This window comes from Oncorhynchus mykiss, chromosome 7 (genome assembly GCF_013265735.2).
Source record: "Oncorhynchus mykiss isolate Arlee chromosome 7, USDA_OmykA_1.1, whole genome shotgun sequence".
NCBI classification, from domain to species: Eukaryota; Metazoa; Chordata; class Actinopteri; order Salmoniformes; family Salmonidae; genus Oncorhynchus; species Oncorhynchus mykiss.
In genome coordinates, this window is record NC_048571.1 from 21,534,666 (window position 1) to 21,554,299 (window position 19,634).

At 44.6% G+C, this 19,634-nt stretch overlaps 1 protein-coding gene across 2 annotated transcripts in view; it reads right to left on the reverse strand.

Annotated features, from left to right (window-relative positions):
* LOC110527499 (zinc finger protein GLI2) overlaps nt 1-19,634 on the reverse strand; it is a 69,223-nt gene that overhangs the window by 20,834 nt on the left and 28,755 nt on the right. The window contains exons 3-5 of one of the 2 annotated variants that reach the window (XM_021608811.2): nt 16,995-17,100; nt 8,774-8,973; nt 6,136-6,315 (exon numbers count right to left, since the gene is read on the reverse strand). In XM_021608811.2, the coding sequence (XP_021464486.2) occupies nt 6,136-6,315; nt 8,774-8,973; nt 16,995-17,100 (486 nt within the window). The remainder of the gene's footprint in view (nt 1-6,135; nt 6,316-8,773; nt 8,974-16,994; nt 17,101-19,634) is intronic. The other variant, XM_036982989.1, reaches the window with a different exon arrangement.

Genomic DNA, 19,634 nt, shown 5'->3' on the forward strand with positions numbered 1-19,634 from the left:
AATATGTCAGGGATTTATAAGACAAATTATTAAATACACCTTAAAGAAAACAAAACAAAAAATGTAAATGCAATGAAAAGACAGAAAAAGACGATTTGTACTTGAGAAAATGTTGAATAAGATAATTGAGAGAACCTTTGAAAGAGAAGCCACGTTCTCCTGTTTCATCATTTATCCTGTGTTACAGGAACGATTATCTGCTCCACCAGTCCCAAAACTGGGACCTGTAACACATGCATTACATACAGTATATATACAGTACCAGTCAAAAGTTTGGACACACCTATTCCTTCAAGGGGTTTTCTTTATTTTTAGTATTTTCTACATTGTATAAGGATAGTAAAGACATCAAAACTATGAAATAACACAAATGGAATCATGTAGTAACCAAGAAAGTGTTAAACAAATCAAAATACATTTTAGATTTTAGATTCTTCAAAGTAGTCACCCTTTGCCTTGATGACAGCTGTGTACACTCTTTGCATTCTCTCAACAAGCTTCACCTAGAATATTTTTCCAACCGTCTTGAAGGACTTCCCACATATGCTGAGCACTTGTTGGCTGCTTTTCCTTCACTCTGCGGTCCAACTCATCCCAAACCATCTCTATTGGGTTGAGGTTGGGTGATTGTGGATGCCAGGTCATCTGTTGCAGTACTCCCATCACTCTCCTTCTTGGTCAAATAGCCCTTACACAGCCTGGAGGTGTGTTTGGTCATTGTCCTGTTGAAAAACAAATGATAGTCCCACTAAGCGCAAACCAGATGGGATGGTGTATCGCTGCAGAATGCTGTGGTAGCCATGCTGGTTAAGTGTACCTTGAATTCTAAATAAATCACGACAGTATCACCAGCAAAGGACCCCCACACCATCACACATCCTCCTCCATGCTTCACGGTGGGAACTACACATGCGGAAATCAGACCAAAGGACAGATTTCCACTGGTCTATGTCCATTGCTCGTGTTTTTTGGCTTAAGCAAGTCTCTTCTTCTTATTGGTGTCCTTTAGAAGTGGTTTCTTTGCAGCAATTCGACCCTGAAGGCCTGATTCACACAGTCTCCTCTGAACAGTTGATGTTGAGATGTGTCTGTTACTTGAACTCTGAAGCATTTATTTGGGCTGCAATTTCTGAGCCTGGTAACTCCAATGAACTTATCGTCTACAGCAGATGTAACTCTGGGTCTTCCTTTCCTGTGGAGGTCCTCATAAAAGCCAGTTTCATCATAGCGCTTGATGGTTTTTGCGACTGCACTTGAAGAAACTTTCAAAGTTCTTGAAATGTTCTATATTGACTGGCCTTCATGTCTTAGAGTAATGATGGACTGTCATTTCTCTTTGCTTATTTGAGCTGTTCTTGCCATAATATGGACTTTTACCAAATAGGGCTATCTTCTGTATACCACCTCTACCTTGTCACAACACAACTGATTGGCTCAAACGCATTAAGAAGGAAATAAATTCCACAAATTAACAAGGCACACCTGTTAATTTAAATGCATTCCATGCACCTCATGAAGCTGGTTGAGAGAATGCCAAGAGTGTGCAAACTGTCATCAAGGCAAAGGGTGGCTGCTTTGAAGAACCTCAAATATAAAATATATTTTGATTTGTTTAACACTTTTTTGGTTACTACATGATTCCCACATTATTCCTTATGTGTTATTTCATAGTTTTGATGTCTTCAGCATTATTCTACAATGTTGAACATAGTAAAATAAAGAAAAACCCTGGAATGAGTAGTTGAGTCCAAACTTTTGATTGGTACTGTACACACACACACACATATACATATTTATCCCACACCATGCTTGATCTATAATGGCTATCAGTTTAACCTTTTATGCCATGTATGTAGCCTGCTTTCTGCTCCTCCCCCTATCGCTCACTCCAAGCCAATTTAAAAGCCCAGTGTCTCTCTCTCTCTCCCTAAGGGAAGGCACCCACTTTACCACTGTGAGATATTACGAATGTTTGCAAATATTTGTGTTTATTTCATACAGGCAGAAATAATTATATCGAGTCAATCTTTTTTTCTCACTATCATTGTGTCATTTCCCCATCCTACCCTGCCCAACTCTGTGCTATTTCTGGAGCTCCAGCGAGCGAGACAGACCTAGAGGAATGCTCCAGCTCAGCCTAGCCTCTAGCCCAGCCTGGGACTGGGTGATGGATGCTAACGCAGCCTCCCTCCGACACCCAAACCCCCTGGGAAAAGAGCAGCACTATCAATAAGTGCTCAAGATTGATTCCCAGCTAATACAGTAAACAATTTGTCTGAGGTGATGGAAACCGAGCCTGGCAGAAGATATTGTTGCAGTAAAATAAACTCATCTCTTATCCGGTGCTGGAATTATAGCAGGGGAAGGAAGTAAAGCAGAGGACGGATACGGGATGGAGATGAAAGATGAAAATAAAAAACCTAAAACAACAATCCTCAAACAACTTTAATGTGCCCTAGTGACACACATTTTCCACGTACACAGTCTAAAATTTCAATAACACAAAATGCTCCAAACAAACGGCTTCTATTCTGTTTGAAAAGATCTTAGCTCTGTTGTCTTTCAAAATCGATGCATCGTAAATGGCAACCCATTTCCTACATAGTGCACCACTTTTGACCAGGGCCTTATGAAGGGAATAGGGGGCTATTTGGGATGCACCCATAGGCCACGGTGACCTCATTAAGATTCAGTGTAAAGGATAATACATCTAAGTCTAAATAATGTACTTTAATTAAAACAGATAAAAATCTCATTGTGATCGAAATAACATTCTGTACTTCACTTTGGTAAATGAGGCCAATTTAGAGAATTGATTTCAACTGAAATGCATGCAAAGTGTTTTTGATCACTCTTATGTTCATGGTTTATAATGTGCATTTTGTCACAGTTTGTTTTGTATACGTCGCTAAGCTACCTGGTCATACTTTGAAAAATGACAAGGTAGGATAATAATTACATAATAACAATCCAATAATTACTTAATGAAAAAGTGCCACTGTGTTTAATTTGCTACTAGCCAGGTACAGCAGTTACTGTAACCAGCTGTTTAAACATATTTTAAGACTAAAAGCCTTAAACTGTATCGGTAATGGCATTTTGTAAAAAAATAAATAATTCAAACACCAAATCACCGGTGAAATTCATAAAGCTGGTTATTATCTAATTTCCTATGATATGTAACCGGTGTGCTTCTGGAGTCCGTTGCTCTAGGGGGGCCAGTGATGTCAGCAGGAGAGCCAGTCAGCCAGTTGTTCAGGGCTCAACAGGTGCTAGACATTAGCAGTGGTGTTAGTGGAGCCAGTCCAGAGCAACAGTGTCATTAGGACCTGTGGGATAATAACCAAAGACAATGCAACCGGACGTCCATAATGGCTCAATAACATGTGTTGCCAACACCAGGCACTGCACCAGCAGCTCTACACAAACAGTGCCTCGGCTGATTAAACTCAGGCTACTGTACCACCACAGAGAATAACATGCTGAGCCATTATTCTTAGCAGAAGCTCTAATGGCTAACTGTCATTTCTACATTTTATCTCCAATACAGTAACACACACGTGCTCAGTTTTAGTGTTTTGGGACTTTCGGAAATGTCCTGGGACATATTGACCAGGGCTGGGGTCAATTCGAATTGAAGGCAGTCAGTTCAGGAAGTAAACTTGAATAACAACAATATATTTTTTTAAATGCATCTATTTTCAATGACTTCTCAATAAACAGATGAGTAGAAGATATTTATTTTTTAAAGTTTACCATTTACATAAAAATGTAAAAAATCACTTTTAAATTAAAATGGATCCCAGCCCTGAAAGGGACTCCACCACTGTCTCTCAGGTGATATTTCTGCTGTCAAACGTAGTATAAATACATTTCTCACATGAGCTGTTAAAGACATTGAGCACACGATCGGGGGAGGGGGTTCGCGTTGGAGAATAGGTGTTGTAATTTAGCGGTAGTTAACTAGTTAATAACTCAGGTTCATCCTAAAAAAAAAGCTGAGCTGAATTTAGCCCTTAGTATTTACATTGCATTACTGGCTCTATAGTTTCAGTGACTGGGACAAGCCATTCAGAAATGGCAGCCTTATTTATCTGTGTTAGCGGCTCACCTCAGGGGAGATGTGTTTATTAATGTGCCACTTCCCCTGATAAATGAGGTAATGGAAAGCCGGGCCTGGCGCTCACCACACCTCTCCTCGTCCCCCCTCCCCTCGCAGCACCTCTCCTCCCTTTTCCCCTGTGATTTATGTCAGCAAGCCAGGCACCAGGCAGCGACCGACCGACTGCTAGGCTGTGTGTGTGGACAACCGACTGCTAAGTTGTGTGTGTGGACGACCGACTGCTAGGTTGTGTGTGTGTGTGAAGTGGACCCCTCCTCCTCCAGAGGCTGGGCTGGCCTTGAGTCCTGAGTGGCCATGTCACTAAATAAGGCTGGCTCTCACACTCACAGCCTGCTCTGGCCAGGCCTCCTGGAGAAGCTGTGTGAGCCAAAGTGTCTGTGGTCTTACTTAAACTTTTTTTCTCCTGGTAGTTAAGGTCCATTGTGTCTCTGTGTAGCATAGATATTACACTACTAACAAGCCAAATGCATCATACAGTACACAGCATTTGTCTTGGGAGCTGGGCTACAGAGAGGCCTGCTCAGTGTATTTCACTGTTTGGGAATGAAGTTATGACAGTTTTTATACGCACAGCAAGCTGAGGCCTTTGGCTGCGTGCCCCTGGTTGGCCTGAGCAAGCAGAAGCTTGGCCCAGACACAATGCAGCACAACAGCTCATTCAGAACCCCGGGCCTGCTGGATGCTGTACAACTCAGAGACTGGAGGACAATGTTTACTCTCTCACAGTACACCCAGGTAGACCGACTAGCCTCAGAGCAATAATTGAACTTGTATAGGACAGGTAGCAAAACTCACTGTCTGTGTGTCAAATCAAACCCTACCCTTCACCTGGGGCAGGATCTCTCTTTCTCTGAGTGTTTGGAGCGAAGTGTGAGCTGCTTGAGGCGACATCTATGGGGTGAGTTGTGTGTTTTAATTGGCAGAGGAAGCAGTAGTGGTAGTAGCTACCATAGCAACACCGGTAGCAGTGAGCCTCATATGGTGACGGATCAGGGCCGACAGTGTCTCCTATTGCCTTGACGTCTTTCGGGATTCCTGTAAATGTCACGCAGCGATACAGTAAAAGGCAAGTGAATATCAGTGGCTGTCCTAATCTGAACCCATCTGTTATATAAAACACAGTCAACTCGTTTGATGTCCACGCTTCTGTATCGGTTGGTTTTTGTTGTCGTGTTCCCTCACACCACACTATAGCCTAATGGGTGACGCCACTGCACGGTAACACTATCCCTGTGTATAATAGTCCGTCTCCCCCTTAGACACCACTACCCTTTTAAGGTGACAGAGGTAGTCGAGGATGAAAGTAGGCATTCATTACATTAAAACATATTTCTGACCCAGGCGCCCTCTGCCTCACCCCTCCTCCCCCTGTCCCCCTCCTCCCCTCTGAATGAGCAACCTCCTCCAGTAAATGTCGTCTCGGTACAATCAGGTCTGTAGTTTATGGAATGTCCTGGCACAGACTTGAGAGAGGGAAAATACTTACTGAAGCTATACTGTGGTTACAGTACCTGAGGGCTTCTGGCCCGCCCTTTGAAGTTGTTTGTAATGAAAAATGTATAAAATCCTTTTTTTTTTTTTATGTTCTGCTGCCTACAGTTCCATTGATCTGGGGTTTCATCATTCTCCTAAGGTGAGGTCGTTGCAATCTCAGTGTTGCTTTTAAAAGTTAAATACCTTCCAATACAAATGCCACCATATCATAGTCTTAGAGTACACACTGGCACCAACAGAGGAAGGGGCAGGGGACACAAAGAAAATCGTTCCCCTAAAATGAATGTTACAATTCATACCCACACACTTCCAAGGGTGGAAGTCTGGGAACTGGCGAAGTCTGAGAACTCCCCACTGTAAATCACCAGGAATTGAGTGAAAAAATACTCGTAAAAATGTTTCCCCTTTTGTTCCCATGCATTCCAGCCCTTCCCACACAGACAGTATCAACCTGTTGTGTAGATACAACAGATATACGGTAAAGAGGAGTGGGCCTCTGTGGTCCCAGTCTAACTCACCATCCATGGGGGTGATGTAGTCTGGCAGGTGTGCAGCTGCCGCCCCACCCCCCTGCATCAGCAGCTCTCCGTAGGGGTTACGGTGGCTGGCCATCAGGTGGTAGTACTCAGCAGGGCTGGCTCCAGGAGGGGGAGGGGGCAACCCAAACAGACCCCGCTCTTTCAAGTGTTCATGCGCCACTGCAGGGGGAGAGGAAGGAGGAGAATGAGGGAGGGAAGACCGACATTAAAGGAGAGGAAGGAGGAGAGGAGGGTGAGAGAGTGAGTGAAGGCAGGAAGGAGGAGACGTGGGAGAGAATGAGTGAGGGGAGGAAGGAGGAGACGAGGGAGAGAATGAGTGAGGGGAGGAAGGAGGAGACAAGGGAGAGAATGAGTGAGGGAAGACAAGAACATTGCAGGGAGAGGAAGGACGGTTTAGGGGGAATGAATGAGATGAAGAGAGAGAGATAATGAGTGAGGGGGGAGAAAGACATTCCAGATTCCAGCCCCGGTTGGTCTACTTGGTCTCACCACATGCTGCCAGAGCAGTTTGAAAAGGGTTAGGGTTAGGATTGGCGACATCATGGCCCTGTCCTAGGGAGACATTACCTACATCCCAAATTGCACCCACTTCCCTATATAGTGCACTACTTTTGACCTGGGCTCTGATCAAAAGTAGTGCACTATATAGAGCATATAGTGCCATTTGGAACCCAGTCATTGATGCAGGACAAGAGGAACGGGAGGGAATGGGAGGGCTAGGCTGGCTGGGCAGTGAGGTTAGTGATGTGCAGTGAGGCATGTCAGAAGTCCTGCAGATTAAAGAGAGAGAGAGAGAGAGAGAGAGAGAGAGAGAGAGACAGCAAGAGAGAGACAGAGCGAGAGAGAGAAAGGGCCCCACTCAATATTCCTGCATTTCCTCCAACTCAGAAACAAAGTAGTGTTGGGGTTTCTCTCTTTGAACACACACACACACACACACACACACACACACACACACACACACACACACACACACACACACACACACACACCCTGAAGGAGCACCCTGAATCCTACAGTGACAATGGTGTTAGTCTGTTAACAACTACACCCAGTAAAGCCCTTTTAAAAGTGTCAGGGGCAATAAGAGTGGGATATGGCCTATAGCTGCTGTTGAATAGCAGCACTCTGTCCCAGAGGCTTCCAAAGTCCATCTGTTTCTCCAGGAATTTAGGAGGAAATATCTGCTCTGTTTATAGTTTGGGTCAAGTTCCAGAGGAGGAAGAGACCAGGACTCCCCTCTTTTTCTCTCCCTCTCGCTCCCCTCTCTCTCTCTCCCCCTAATGTGTCACCTCTCCCACTGTAAGTGATCTTTCAGACACAATTAGGCCGTGCTGCGCTAAAAGAAAACAGACATGTGCTTGTACTGACTTCATATAGCAGAACCAGACCTTTATTTTCTCCTTCTCTCTCTCTCTCTCCTGGATCACATAACCACTTAAATGGAGGGAGTCACTTTGGATCAGCACAATGAGGAACATATCTTTTGAAGCAGTCCGATGAAGGCCCGAGCAGAGCTGAGCTTCCCTGCCATGCAACTGTTCTTTTTTTTCAATCAAATGAACAGAAAGTCCATAGAAAGAGAATGTGAATGACAAATAGAACACAGCAGACTGGGCCCAAAGGAATCCTGAGGCCTGTCAATGCTAATGTCATGCTAATGGGATGTAGCGCAGAAACGGCAATAAGAAAAGAGCAGCAGAAACTCTGCCTGTTCTACCCCTGTTATACCTCTGTTATATGCGTTGGCCAGCGACTAAGAAGAGATTTTCCTGAAACCATTTCATTTCCATGGGTAGTGTTCTATATTAAATCAGTTTTAATTGAAAACTAAAGGAACAAAATCCAGACTGAAACACGGTTGCCCTATTCTAGAAGATATAACAGTTGTTTTTGAAAAGGCTCACATAGGAACATCAAACGTCAAACTAAATGTCCGCCGTCTCTCAATGAAATCCAAGGCCGTCTCTCCTCTCTCGCCAAACCACCTATTTGCGTTCCCTCAACCGAAAATAGCCTCCTTCATTTGCTCCCTCTTTCCCATGGCTTTATCACTGCGAGATCTCCAACCCTGCACTGCTTATTTAACTTTAAAAGCAGGACCACATTACTGTTGACAGACTGTAAAAGGTGATTTATTTCCTATTCTGGCTCCTCGCCTCCACCCGTTATTGTAATTCAGCTCTGAGGTAAAGGGGGAAAGTTGGGGGGAGTTCCATTGGGACTGTTTTGTTTGATCAATTTCCATGGCTTTCCAATAACACCCTTGTTATATTGAACCCGTGGTGAGAAGAGGGAGGTCAGAGCTTCACAAAGAGCAATATGTAGCATATATGACTAATTTATGCAACGATGTAGCACTGTCTCCATGTGTCTAACCTAATCTGAATGCCCACTCAAACATGCTGTTTACTGACAATCACAACAGCAAATCCCCTCTCCACACTGAAAACAATTGCGTAACTCTTCAGAAGTGAGAATCCTTCAATTCTCCACCAAGCTTTCAGTAATAGATCAATGACACAATTCCTTCTGTTGGGATCCACATTGTAAGGTGATGCTCATGGCAGTGAATGACCTTGGATGTTGCACAATCTAGGCATGCAGTTGAACTCACAGTCTGCAGGGCTGAGTCCGCGGGCCGCAGAGATCATGGACAGGGTTGGGCTGCTGTGAATGGAGCGGAGGTAGTGCTCCATGTGAGGGTTGAAGTAGGGGTGAGCGGGGCTGAAGGGGGACTCCCCCGTTCCGGCTGCGTGGGGGGACAGACGGATCAGAGAGATGTCTGACATGACCGGGCTGCCACCTAGTCCAGGACTGGAGAGGAGAGGAGAGGAGAGGGTGCGTTATTATCTTAGTTCACGTACACTGTGGTTCATGGCGTATTTAGACGGAAACTATTGAACAGTTTCTTGTATCTCAAGTTCCTGTGATTTTCTTTAAGTTACAATGGAAATACAAACAGTTACAAATGAAAGTAAAACAACGGGACCCTCTGCTGTATCTCACCTGACCTAAGTCCTTACATGACATAGCCTAAGGCCTAACCATTTCCCCATCTGATACTACAGAGCGGTGCAGACCGTGCTGCGCGATGCAGTCAGAGCACTCGTTCACACACACACACCTGAGACGTTTGTATAAGTGTGTCAGCCAGCCAGGTCTAAGCCTGAATAATGAATCTAAGGTGAATCTGATACGCTCTGTCTCCTTGCTCTGTGTCTATAGACTGGAATGAGAATGAGATCACGTCTAATATCATGGCCTGCATCCCAGATGGCACCCTATCCCCTAGTGCACTATAGGGCCCTGGTCAAAAGTAGTGCACTGTATAGTGATTAGGGTGCCATTTGGGACGCAGGTCATTCCACATCCTATCAGGGCTTTGATCTGGAAATACGTTGCAACAGAGGTTTCCTGTGAGATGGGGTCATGGAGCAGACTGTGTGTGTGTGTGTGTGTGTGTGTGTAACGCAACCATGCAATGTAATGATATTACAGCCCTACGGCATTACCTGATGTCGTACTAATTTACCCTAAGTTACCTCATCCACAGACAAATATACTGTAACATCAGGCAGGCAGGCAGACAGATAGACAAAAGGTTCAACCCTCAACATTAAAAGACGTTGGTCTGGCTCTGGCACTGTAGCTGGTTTCAGCATTTCACCTGTCCTTGTTCCTTTAATCCCAGACAGGGATGATACTGAAGATAGTCACACTGTGTCTGATATGAGTTCTAACCTGACCCGGAGAGGAGAAATTGAGGAACTCATGGCATGTCAATGCGAGGTGTGTCTCCTGCCTGGTTGCTGCTAGCTGTACAGATAGATCCTCTGACAGGCTGAAGATCCGAGGATACAGTAGCACACACCAGGTAGTCTCTTCCCACAGCCACTGTATGTCTGAACCTCTGGGGTTGGAACCATGAGTCTGGAAAGCCAGACTACTCACTATGCAGGAGATACCAGACTCATTTTCCTTCAGCACACCAGAAACTAGTACATACTACCTCCATTCAAATATAGATATACCCAGACGGAAGACTTAAAGCAGGTTGAGTTTCTATAGTTTCTCTAGTTACCCTATGAGAAATGAGTGTACAGTTTAGTGTCTGAAGCTGGAATCTTCGTCTGTTTGTACTCCTTCTGAGACGCTTTTTGAATACAGACCCATATTGACCTCAATCTCTCAGTTATCCCCAGTACTGTCTGTCTCTAGGGGCCGGTTGGTCTGTGCTTGACCCAAAGTGAGTCCACTCCGTTTCCAGTAAATGCCCCCCAGACGAGCAAGGCTTGTCTCAAAGCCAACTTTCTGCCATGGGACTTAGCTAACGGATGACCATAAAGGGCTCTGTCGTTGGCCTGAGAAGAAACAGATATTCCATACACAGAAAGACTTTAGATTACTGGGCAACTTAAAACTTCAACTTGATATTATGGACTGGAACCTGGCTGCAAAATGCGCTTATCTGCCTATAGCTCAGTCAGTCGCTCTAGCCACAGACCTTTTCATCTCCCTGAGTCTACCTGTACCATGGGAAGGAGTCTACTAGGTCCAGAGAGCCAAAAGGAATCACCAAAGTATGTGGACACCCCTTCAAATTGATGGATTCTGTCACGTCTGCTCCCGCTCCCCTGCTCAAAGGTGCTCAAAGGTGCCAGGCTGCCCATCATTACTGTCACGATCGTTATAAGGAGTGGACCAAGATGCAGCGTGGTATGTTTCCATCCTTTATTATTGAATAGAAAACTTAAAGAACAAAACAACACGAACAACCGAAACGTGCCGCTAATAATATGCTCAACAGGCAACTATACATAGACAAGATCCCACAAAGAACAATGGGAAAATGGCTACCTAAATATGATCCCCAATCAGAGACAACGATAAACAGCTGCCTCTGATTGGGAACCATATCAGGCCAACATAGATACACAATTCCCCTAGATAACCCACCCTAAATCACACCCCGACCCAACCAACATAGAGAATAAACAGCTCTCTATGGTCAGAACGTGACAATTACGCACACCTGTCACCATCGTTACGCGCATCAGCACTTCTTTGGACTCCATCACATCTTTGATTGCCTCCCCTCTATCTGTCACTTCCTCAGTTTCTTCCCTGTGTCTGCATTAATGTTGTTTTGTTTCCCTTGGCCAGACGCTGTCTGTATTTTGTTTCATGTACGTTATTAAATATTCACTCCCTGTACTTGCTTCTCGTCTCCCAGCATCTGTCCTCACAGATTCGGCTATTACAGCCATACCCGTTGCTGACAGGTGTATACAATCAAGCACAGAGCCATGCAATCTCCATAGACAAACATTGACAATAGAATGGCCTTACTGAAGAGCTCAGTGACTTTCAACGTGGCACCGTCAGAGGATGCCACCTTTCCAACAAGTCAGCTGGTCAAATTTCTGCCCTACTAGATCTGCCCCGGTCAAATGTAAGTGCTGTTATTGTGAAGTGGGGCAACAACGGCTCAGCCGCGAAGTGGTAGGCCACACAAGCTCACAGAACGGGACTGCCGAGTGCTGAAGTGCGTAGGGCGTAACAATCGTCTATCCTCGGTTGTAACACTCACTACCGAGTCCCAAACTGCCTCTGGAAGCAACGTCAACACAAGAACTGTTCGTTGGGAGCTTCATGAAATGGATTTCCATGGCCGAGCAGCCACACACAAGCCTAAGCTCACCAAGCGCAATGCCAAGCATTGGCTTTAGTGATGTAAAGATTGCTGCCATTGGACTTTGGAGCAGAGGAGACGCGTTCTCTGGAGTGATGAATCACACTTCACCATCTGGCAGTCCGACAGACGAATCTGGGTTTGGTGGATGCCAGGAGAACCTGCACCAATGCATAGTGCCAGCTGTAAAGTCTGGTGGAGGATAAATAATGGTTGGGGGTTTTTCATGGTTCGGGCTAAGCCCTTTAGTTCAAGCGAACGGAAATCTAAACGCTACAGCATACAATGACATTCCAGATGATTCTGTGCTTCCAACTTTGTGGAAACAGTTTGGGGAAGGACCTTTCCTGTTTCAGCATAACATTGCCCCCGTGCACAAAGCAAGGTCCATACAGAAAAGGTTTGTCGAGATCGGTGTGGAAGAACTTGACTGGCCTGCACAGAATCTTGACCTCAACTCCATCGAACACCTTTGGGATGAATTGGAAGGCCGACCCAAAATCAGTGCACTAATGCTCGTGGCTGAATGGAAGCAAGTCCCCGCAGCAATGTTCCAACATCGAGTGGAAATCCTTCCCAGAAGAGTGGAGGCTGTTATAGCAGCAAGGGGGGGACCAACTCCATATTAATGCCCATGATTTTGGAATGAGATGTTCGATGAGCAGGTGTCCACATACTTTTGGTCATGTAGTCTATGTAACATTGTGACTCGAGAGAGAAGCCAACGGTCGTATTCTATTGCAGCAATACAGTGTGATTGCGTCACGAGTGAAGCAAGACCTATTGTTGGATCTGAAGGAGATAACGATCTGATTGATAGTTAAAATGTCTCAACGTCATTAACCCTCGCACCACCATTAACTATTAACACGTCATCTGCATGAACTGACAAGACCTTGTCATAGAATACCCCGGGGTTGCCGGGGTTACAGTAAGCTATTTGCATAGGACCTGAGATGTTCGTATATCATAACAATAGCAAGCACCTACATCAGGCATCAGTCCCGTCACAAGATCATAGACCTGAATAGATTTAACTGACTTTTAAATATGAATCACATAAATATTGATTTCTTTAGCCAGCAGTCATGCAAAAAAACGAGAAATGCTTAACTTAAACAAAACCCTCGTCCACAAAGAAGAGTAGGCCTTTACTTAAAATGATACGATGTAGAGAGAGCAGCACCCTAAATAAGTAATACAATATTCAAATGTTGAAGGCCCTCCCGTGGAATGGTTTCATCATTACTCTGCGGAGGCCTGGGCTTCAGATGCGACGGGAGCTTCAAACATACAATGCCAGGCTGTGGAGCGTATCTGGGCCTGGCGCCCGGTGGGTGTGAGATCAGGGAGGTTGTGGGGTTCTCAGTCGCCCTGCAGAGCAGGAGGCTCCTCCAGTCCTACCCTGGCTGTTAGGACTAGACCAACGAGTTGCTAGCCTAGCCTATACAGTTGTATACTTGTTCTAATTAGTCCACTTAGTGTTCTGTCTGAAACACTTTGGGTAATTGAACAGTGTATGTTATCCCCCGGCTGTTCAGTTGACGGTGGTTTTATATAGGCTGTCTGGATTTAAAAGTGTGCTCAATATGAGATATAATTTGTATAATGAGGTGTGGATAATAATGTGTGCGCGTATGCTTTGTGTCTGTGTGTGTGTGGTGCATGTATGGCTGGTGTGTGTGTTTGTGTGTGCCTGTCTGTGTGTGTCATCACCCTGCGCTGGGCCGCTGCGGTGAGCGACACTAGAGATGAATTACAATGTGACGGTGTCTCCTCTGTAGCTACCTCAGTGCTGGAGATGTGATTTAGATAAATCACATCGTCCACTGCAGGGCTGGAATGAACTACTGCTGTAGATTTATATGGGCCTGGACTGCAACATGATATGGATGATTTGGGCTTAAACTTAGCATGCAATACTTTCAGCAGTTCCACATATGCAGAACGAGGGGGGTAATTACTTACAACAAACAGTTGTTTTGTGGGGTTTGAAACAATGGAATGTTAACATATCACTATTTCTGTGGACACAACCATCCTTTGTTGACTCGGGTCAGCACGGTATTGCTCCCAGTGGCGGTCAGTGCCGTTTATGTTGAGGGAGGACAATTTATATATATTATTTTTACAACATAGGTCAAGAGAGCTTATCTACGGTGTAATCATTAGTCCAACAGATGCAAATGAGAGTTTCTATTGGACAAATTCAGTTTTTTTTTTTGCTTCCGTTTAAAAAACTTTTCCCAACAGAATCGGTGTAATGAGTACACCCCTGATTACGCGTAAACACAGTTCACTTTCATAGCATCCAAGGTGTATTCCTTGGATGCTATGCTTTCAGTACTAGATTCATTCTGTGATCCTTTGATTGGGTGGACAGCATGTCAGTTCATTCTGCAAGAGCTCTGAAAGGCTTCCTCTGGAAGTTATCATAATTTGTCTATGGAAGGGGGTGTATTGAAGTCAATGTACCCAGAGAAGGAAGGAAGCAAGCTCTCCTCCGGCTACACCATGGTGTTATCCTACAGATTGCTGTTGAGGTTACTGTAGACCATCATTGCAAAACAGAGTGTTTTAAATCAACTATTTGTTGACATGGGAATATATTTTGCATAGTTGTATCTAAAAAGTAACTTTTTAAATGTTTTAAAAATGTTATTTGTATTAAATTCACTGAGGAGGATGGTCCTCCCTTTCTTCCTCTGAGGAGCCTCCACTGACTTCTACCTACTAGGAAAGCTGGCCAACCTGTAGCATTATTTGCCGATTGATAAAACATCTACTAATTGTTGTGTTTAAAACTAGAGCTGACAGGTAAAACTGTAGAAACAGCACTGCCGTAATAACATTAGAAATAGTCTTGCTTGCCTGACTCATAGCGATCCACTGTGGGAAGAAACTACATGATTCACCCTTTTTAAAAATGTACCTTCTGGGCTGACAACACTTTACCAATCAACCAAACAAGTCATCTCTGCAGAGTTGTTCCTGGTAGCTCTAAACAAACAGATGGGAAATGGGAATGAGACAGCGATTATAGAGTCGTTAGAACTGAAGTCACAGAGCAACAGAGCCAGAAGCTACAGTGTTATGATATTAATGGGAGTGTTGCACTCACTGGCAGCCTCTGTCAATGACTTGATCTGATCTTATAGCCCTGGGCAGTTTAGTAGACGCAATCCGCCTCATAGATAATAATGGGCAGACTGAGACACTGTTCTTTTTTCACCCCCTAGTCTGGGATACTCAGGATGGGAGCAACAACATCTAAAGAAACTGAACCACAACGTGCACTTTGTTTTAATGATCATATTGATAAAGGTAAAAACAAACAAAAAAAAGATTCTCTCTGGGAATAATGCGTGTTAAAATGATATCATATTCTCTCTGGATTGTCATTCGTTGGAAAGTACCTAACTATGCTGTAGCTGAGCTTATATCTTACAACAGGTCTTCGGGTGAAAAACTACTCCTAAAATGTTTTGGGAGGTTTCTAGAACAGCCATGATTTGTCATAGTGTCATGAATGCCGGGACAGCTTGTGCCGACGCACACACTCCATGCGGGTGGTTTATATCATAGCTTGAGTCCAAGCTCCTGCATAGCTACTCGGCACAGCAAAGGAGGTTAGTATCCCCATCCCTACTGTTCTCTGTCTCTAGCTGAACCACTGCTTTGAGCCCAGGACTGCTCCTGTCCTCTCATTTGACAGTGATTAAAAATCTCTCCTCCATACAGTAGAAAAACCCCAGAAGAAGAGACTCTTCCCACTTCCTCCCACTGCCGCCGCTTCCTCCCCACTTTATGACAGCTGTGACAAAATAACCAGCCCTCTCATTATGTTATATGCAAACAATGATAAAGGGGACTGTATGGAGATGTCATGTTCGACAATCAAGCCGAGGACCTCTGACACGCAGCCACCAGCGTATAATAAAGTGGGCCTGACTGCCGCGTCTCCTCGACAAATGACACCACACTTAATTTGCTGTGCAATGTTCCTGTAATTAGAGTGAATTTGGCACAGGCACGGGGAAAGACAGCTAGATCAAGGTCTTGATGAATTAGGGGTCCACTGTCAAGATCAAATCACATTAATCAAGGTGGCCGTGTGTAGAGACAGATTTTCTTCCCCCTCTACTTCCCTGGTGCTGTGATAAATAGCCCTGCTGAAGCCAGGCAAACAGTATGTATCACCATCAAATCTACTGAATTGAAATGGAAATTAAGGCGAACACTATTTCCAGAATTCTATTGACTTTTTTGTGTTTTACTACTATCGTTGTGAAGATAAAGATAACGTCTTTACTATAGCAAAGTCAAAAGATGTTCTGGTTCACTTGTTAAAGAACTGAGATGTTGCTACCAAACCAATCATGGCCACTACTAAGCAAGCTAAATATCCAACAGACAGCACAATAACCTGAAAGTTGAATGAATGTACATGTAAGCATCATAGAACCAATTACGATACTGTATTGGAGACCTCTGTACTTGTACTGTGTGGGAGAGTAATGATGTTGTTTTCTTGGGTCCAAACAGATTAGGTCCACTATAACACAGTAAGGAACATAGAGGACTGTTGTAGGTAGAGGGGGAAAGGTTGTGTGTGTGTGTGTGTGTGTGTGTGTGTGTGTGTGTGTGTGTGTGTGTGTGTGTGTGTGTGTGTGTGTGTGTGTGTGTGTGTGTGTGTGTGTGTGTGTGTGTGTCTGTGTGTCTGTGTGTGTGTGTCTGTGTGTCTGTGTGTCTGTGTGTCAAGTCATTTGTGATGGATCCAGCCCTGTACAGCTAACTAATGGAAAGAGGATGTGTATTGGCTGGCCACAGGCTTGTAGGTTGATACCTGGCAAAAAAGCAACGCTGTCCCCCATAATCATCAACTGTTATAGGAAATGAGAGATGTAAGGAATAATGTTAACATTCTGTATGAAATGACATTGGATAGTAATTTGTAAAGATAATAATATTTCACCTGTGATATTAAATCTGGCCAACACTTTTGCTCTCATCCTTTAAAGGGAAGGTTGCCCTTTAAATACTATGCAGTGTTGGCTAAAACAAGGCCATCTAATAGCTAATTTCTATCTATTAGTGTAAACAGCTTGTGTATACAGTAGAGACCAGCCTGAAGAAGACTTACCCATGCATGGCATGTAGGGTGTGTGGTTCATAGAGGTATCTTCCCTCATGGTGACGCATGTCAATCGGGATGGGCGTGTGGAACGTCGGGAAGACGTGGTGAGGGGCTGCAGAACAGAGAAGAAAAGGGCGAGACGGAGAGAAAAACTGTTCAGACTCAAAAATAAGAGCTGGGCTTTTCAAAAGCTTAGTTTCAAAGGCAAAACGGGGCTACAATAAAGCAACATGAATTTCAGTGCAAGCTGAGCAGTTTCGCCTAAAATATTGGCACTATCACACAAGAGGAGTGGAATAAATAAATAATCAAAGTCATCCTAAGAAATCCTACATCTTGAACATAAAAGATCTCCAACTGGGCTTTTGACAAAGACCTGCAGCTAGTCAGTCTTTGAACTAAGAGGGATGATGGAGTGCATCAAGGAGAACTGGAGTCCCGACGCAAACTGGGCCTGACAGCATTGGGAAGAGGCTTCTTCTTCTAGCCCCCTGCAACAACACTACCCATCCAAACAGTAACAGCACCTCTGACGTCTGAGCAGGCGGTAGACAGTAGACACCGTAGACAGCAGTGACTGGGTAGTATAGTGTACCCAGCTACTCACTCAGTCACACTCTAGTCTAAAGCATGCTTGTGAACATGACAGAATCAAATTCCCGAAATGCCACAGTATTATTTAGCTGTGAGACAAATTATTATTCAGGGTTATACAGGATTACAGCTCAGAGTCAGAGCCCAATGAAACACACATGAAATAAATTGTTGTTTAATTTACTCAAGATATATTAGTACATTTACAAAATATGTCTTAGTAAATGCTTAGTAATCGAAGCCGCTTTCTCAGCAAGGCTGTTGGAAGAGGCCTAATTTTTGTTTAAGACACACAGATCATTTTAAGATACTTTTCAAAGTCACGTTAGTGTATTAGGGTTAGCATGAAACGGCTTTAAAAACAGCTTTACAGTCTCTTAACCAAAACCAGACCCAGGGACACAGGAATTGTATTATTTATGTCCGGAAACACAAGAGAGCACAGCTGGCCACGCATGGAAAATGGAAAAAAGCAAGAGAAAAAAAATAAGGTTTTATGAGGGTCAGGTCATTTTTTTTTATAAAACATTGGTGTTAGGCATTTCAAGACAAATTTGAGGGCCCCCAAGCAGACAGTCAAGGAGCAGGCCGGTCTCCAACCGGGAACTCCCCCCTGCTAAGGCACCGGTCAGTCTTGGATCCAAACCAACAGGAGGCATCCCTCCACATGCGGCATCCCACAGCAGCTGGTCCTAATTTATGTTTTACAAGAAACTCCCTGGCTGAGATTGTTTCTCCATCCAGAACCTGTTGAAGTGAACGCTATGCTGCGTCCACTGTAACAGCATTGCCGTGTTTCACAGCAGAGATTTCTAAAGCAACCCTGGATGACTCTGGCCTGAGGGTGATCAAATGGAATTCAGTGAGGAGGTTAGAAGCTAAAGTCCCCCCACTATCTCTCTCCTGACCACACCTCTTTAATGGAGAGAGTGCTGGGCAGGCAGGTCACTCCTGAGGAGCTGAACAAGTTCTTTGTATAGAGAGGGCAGAGTTTGTATAAGCTAAGGACACAGAGGTCAGAGGACAATGTGGGCGGAGAGGAGCCGGGCCAATCCTCTTATACTAGCATTCACAGAGGAGACCTCTGGTAATCTGGGCTGAAATAGGAGCTGCTCTGTCCACCCACCACCACAGAGTGGTTTCTGTAGTGGCCACCACTGTTGGCCTGTTTGAAGGGCTTAGTTGTAGTGGAGCTTTCCATTCTGGGAAGACTTGGAGCTCTTTCTAAACATCCCTGTATGAAAGCCAGTCGAGAGGGGACCTGATTTACATCACAAACAGCAGTGAAGTACCTCGGACAAAACAAACAGTGAGAAGTCAAACCACTAGGCAGCACTAGTAAGGTCACGGGATATGTGTCATGAAGACCGTTGCCTTGTTTGCAAATACAGAAGTTATAGAGTTGCACATTTCACTTGGCAGGTCATGGATACTGGGCAGCGTCCCATCGAGTCAGAAGAGACTGTTTATAACGTGCTGAAAGGACAGGGCCGTTGGAAGACTGGTTCTATTTTAGCGTTGTTAGAGGGATCAGACTAGGAAGCAGGAGAGGAGTGGTGAGAAGCGCGAGGAGGCAGGAAGCGGTGGCTATTTCTGGCTCACAACCATCCATCACCGACAGGGCTGTATACAATGAGGAGAAGAAGAGGAGAAGAATGGTGCATCATTCACAAACAGTCCCAGCTTCGTTATTTAGTTCCCCCTCCTTTCAGTAACGTCCCACACCATGGAAAGAGAACACTCCGATTGCCAGACTGAGATCCAACCTCATCAAGACGCCACTTCACACCATTAAATCAGCTGACATGGTCACAGCTAATACACAGTCTTATATACACGCCGTCAAACAGCCACTCGTTTTCAGTTGTTCTTTTCAGAGCTCGACAACATGTTTTTCCCCCTTTCTGTTTGAGATGAACTAGGACCTTGTTTAAAGGTGCAGATCTAAATGGGCCTTTGGAGTAATTCCCCATTCAGCTGGTACCTACACCCTTCACTGAGGTGTAATCCCAGCCGCCCCCTGTAAAGTGTTCCAGTGGGGTAATATGAATG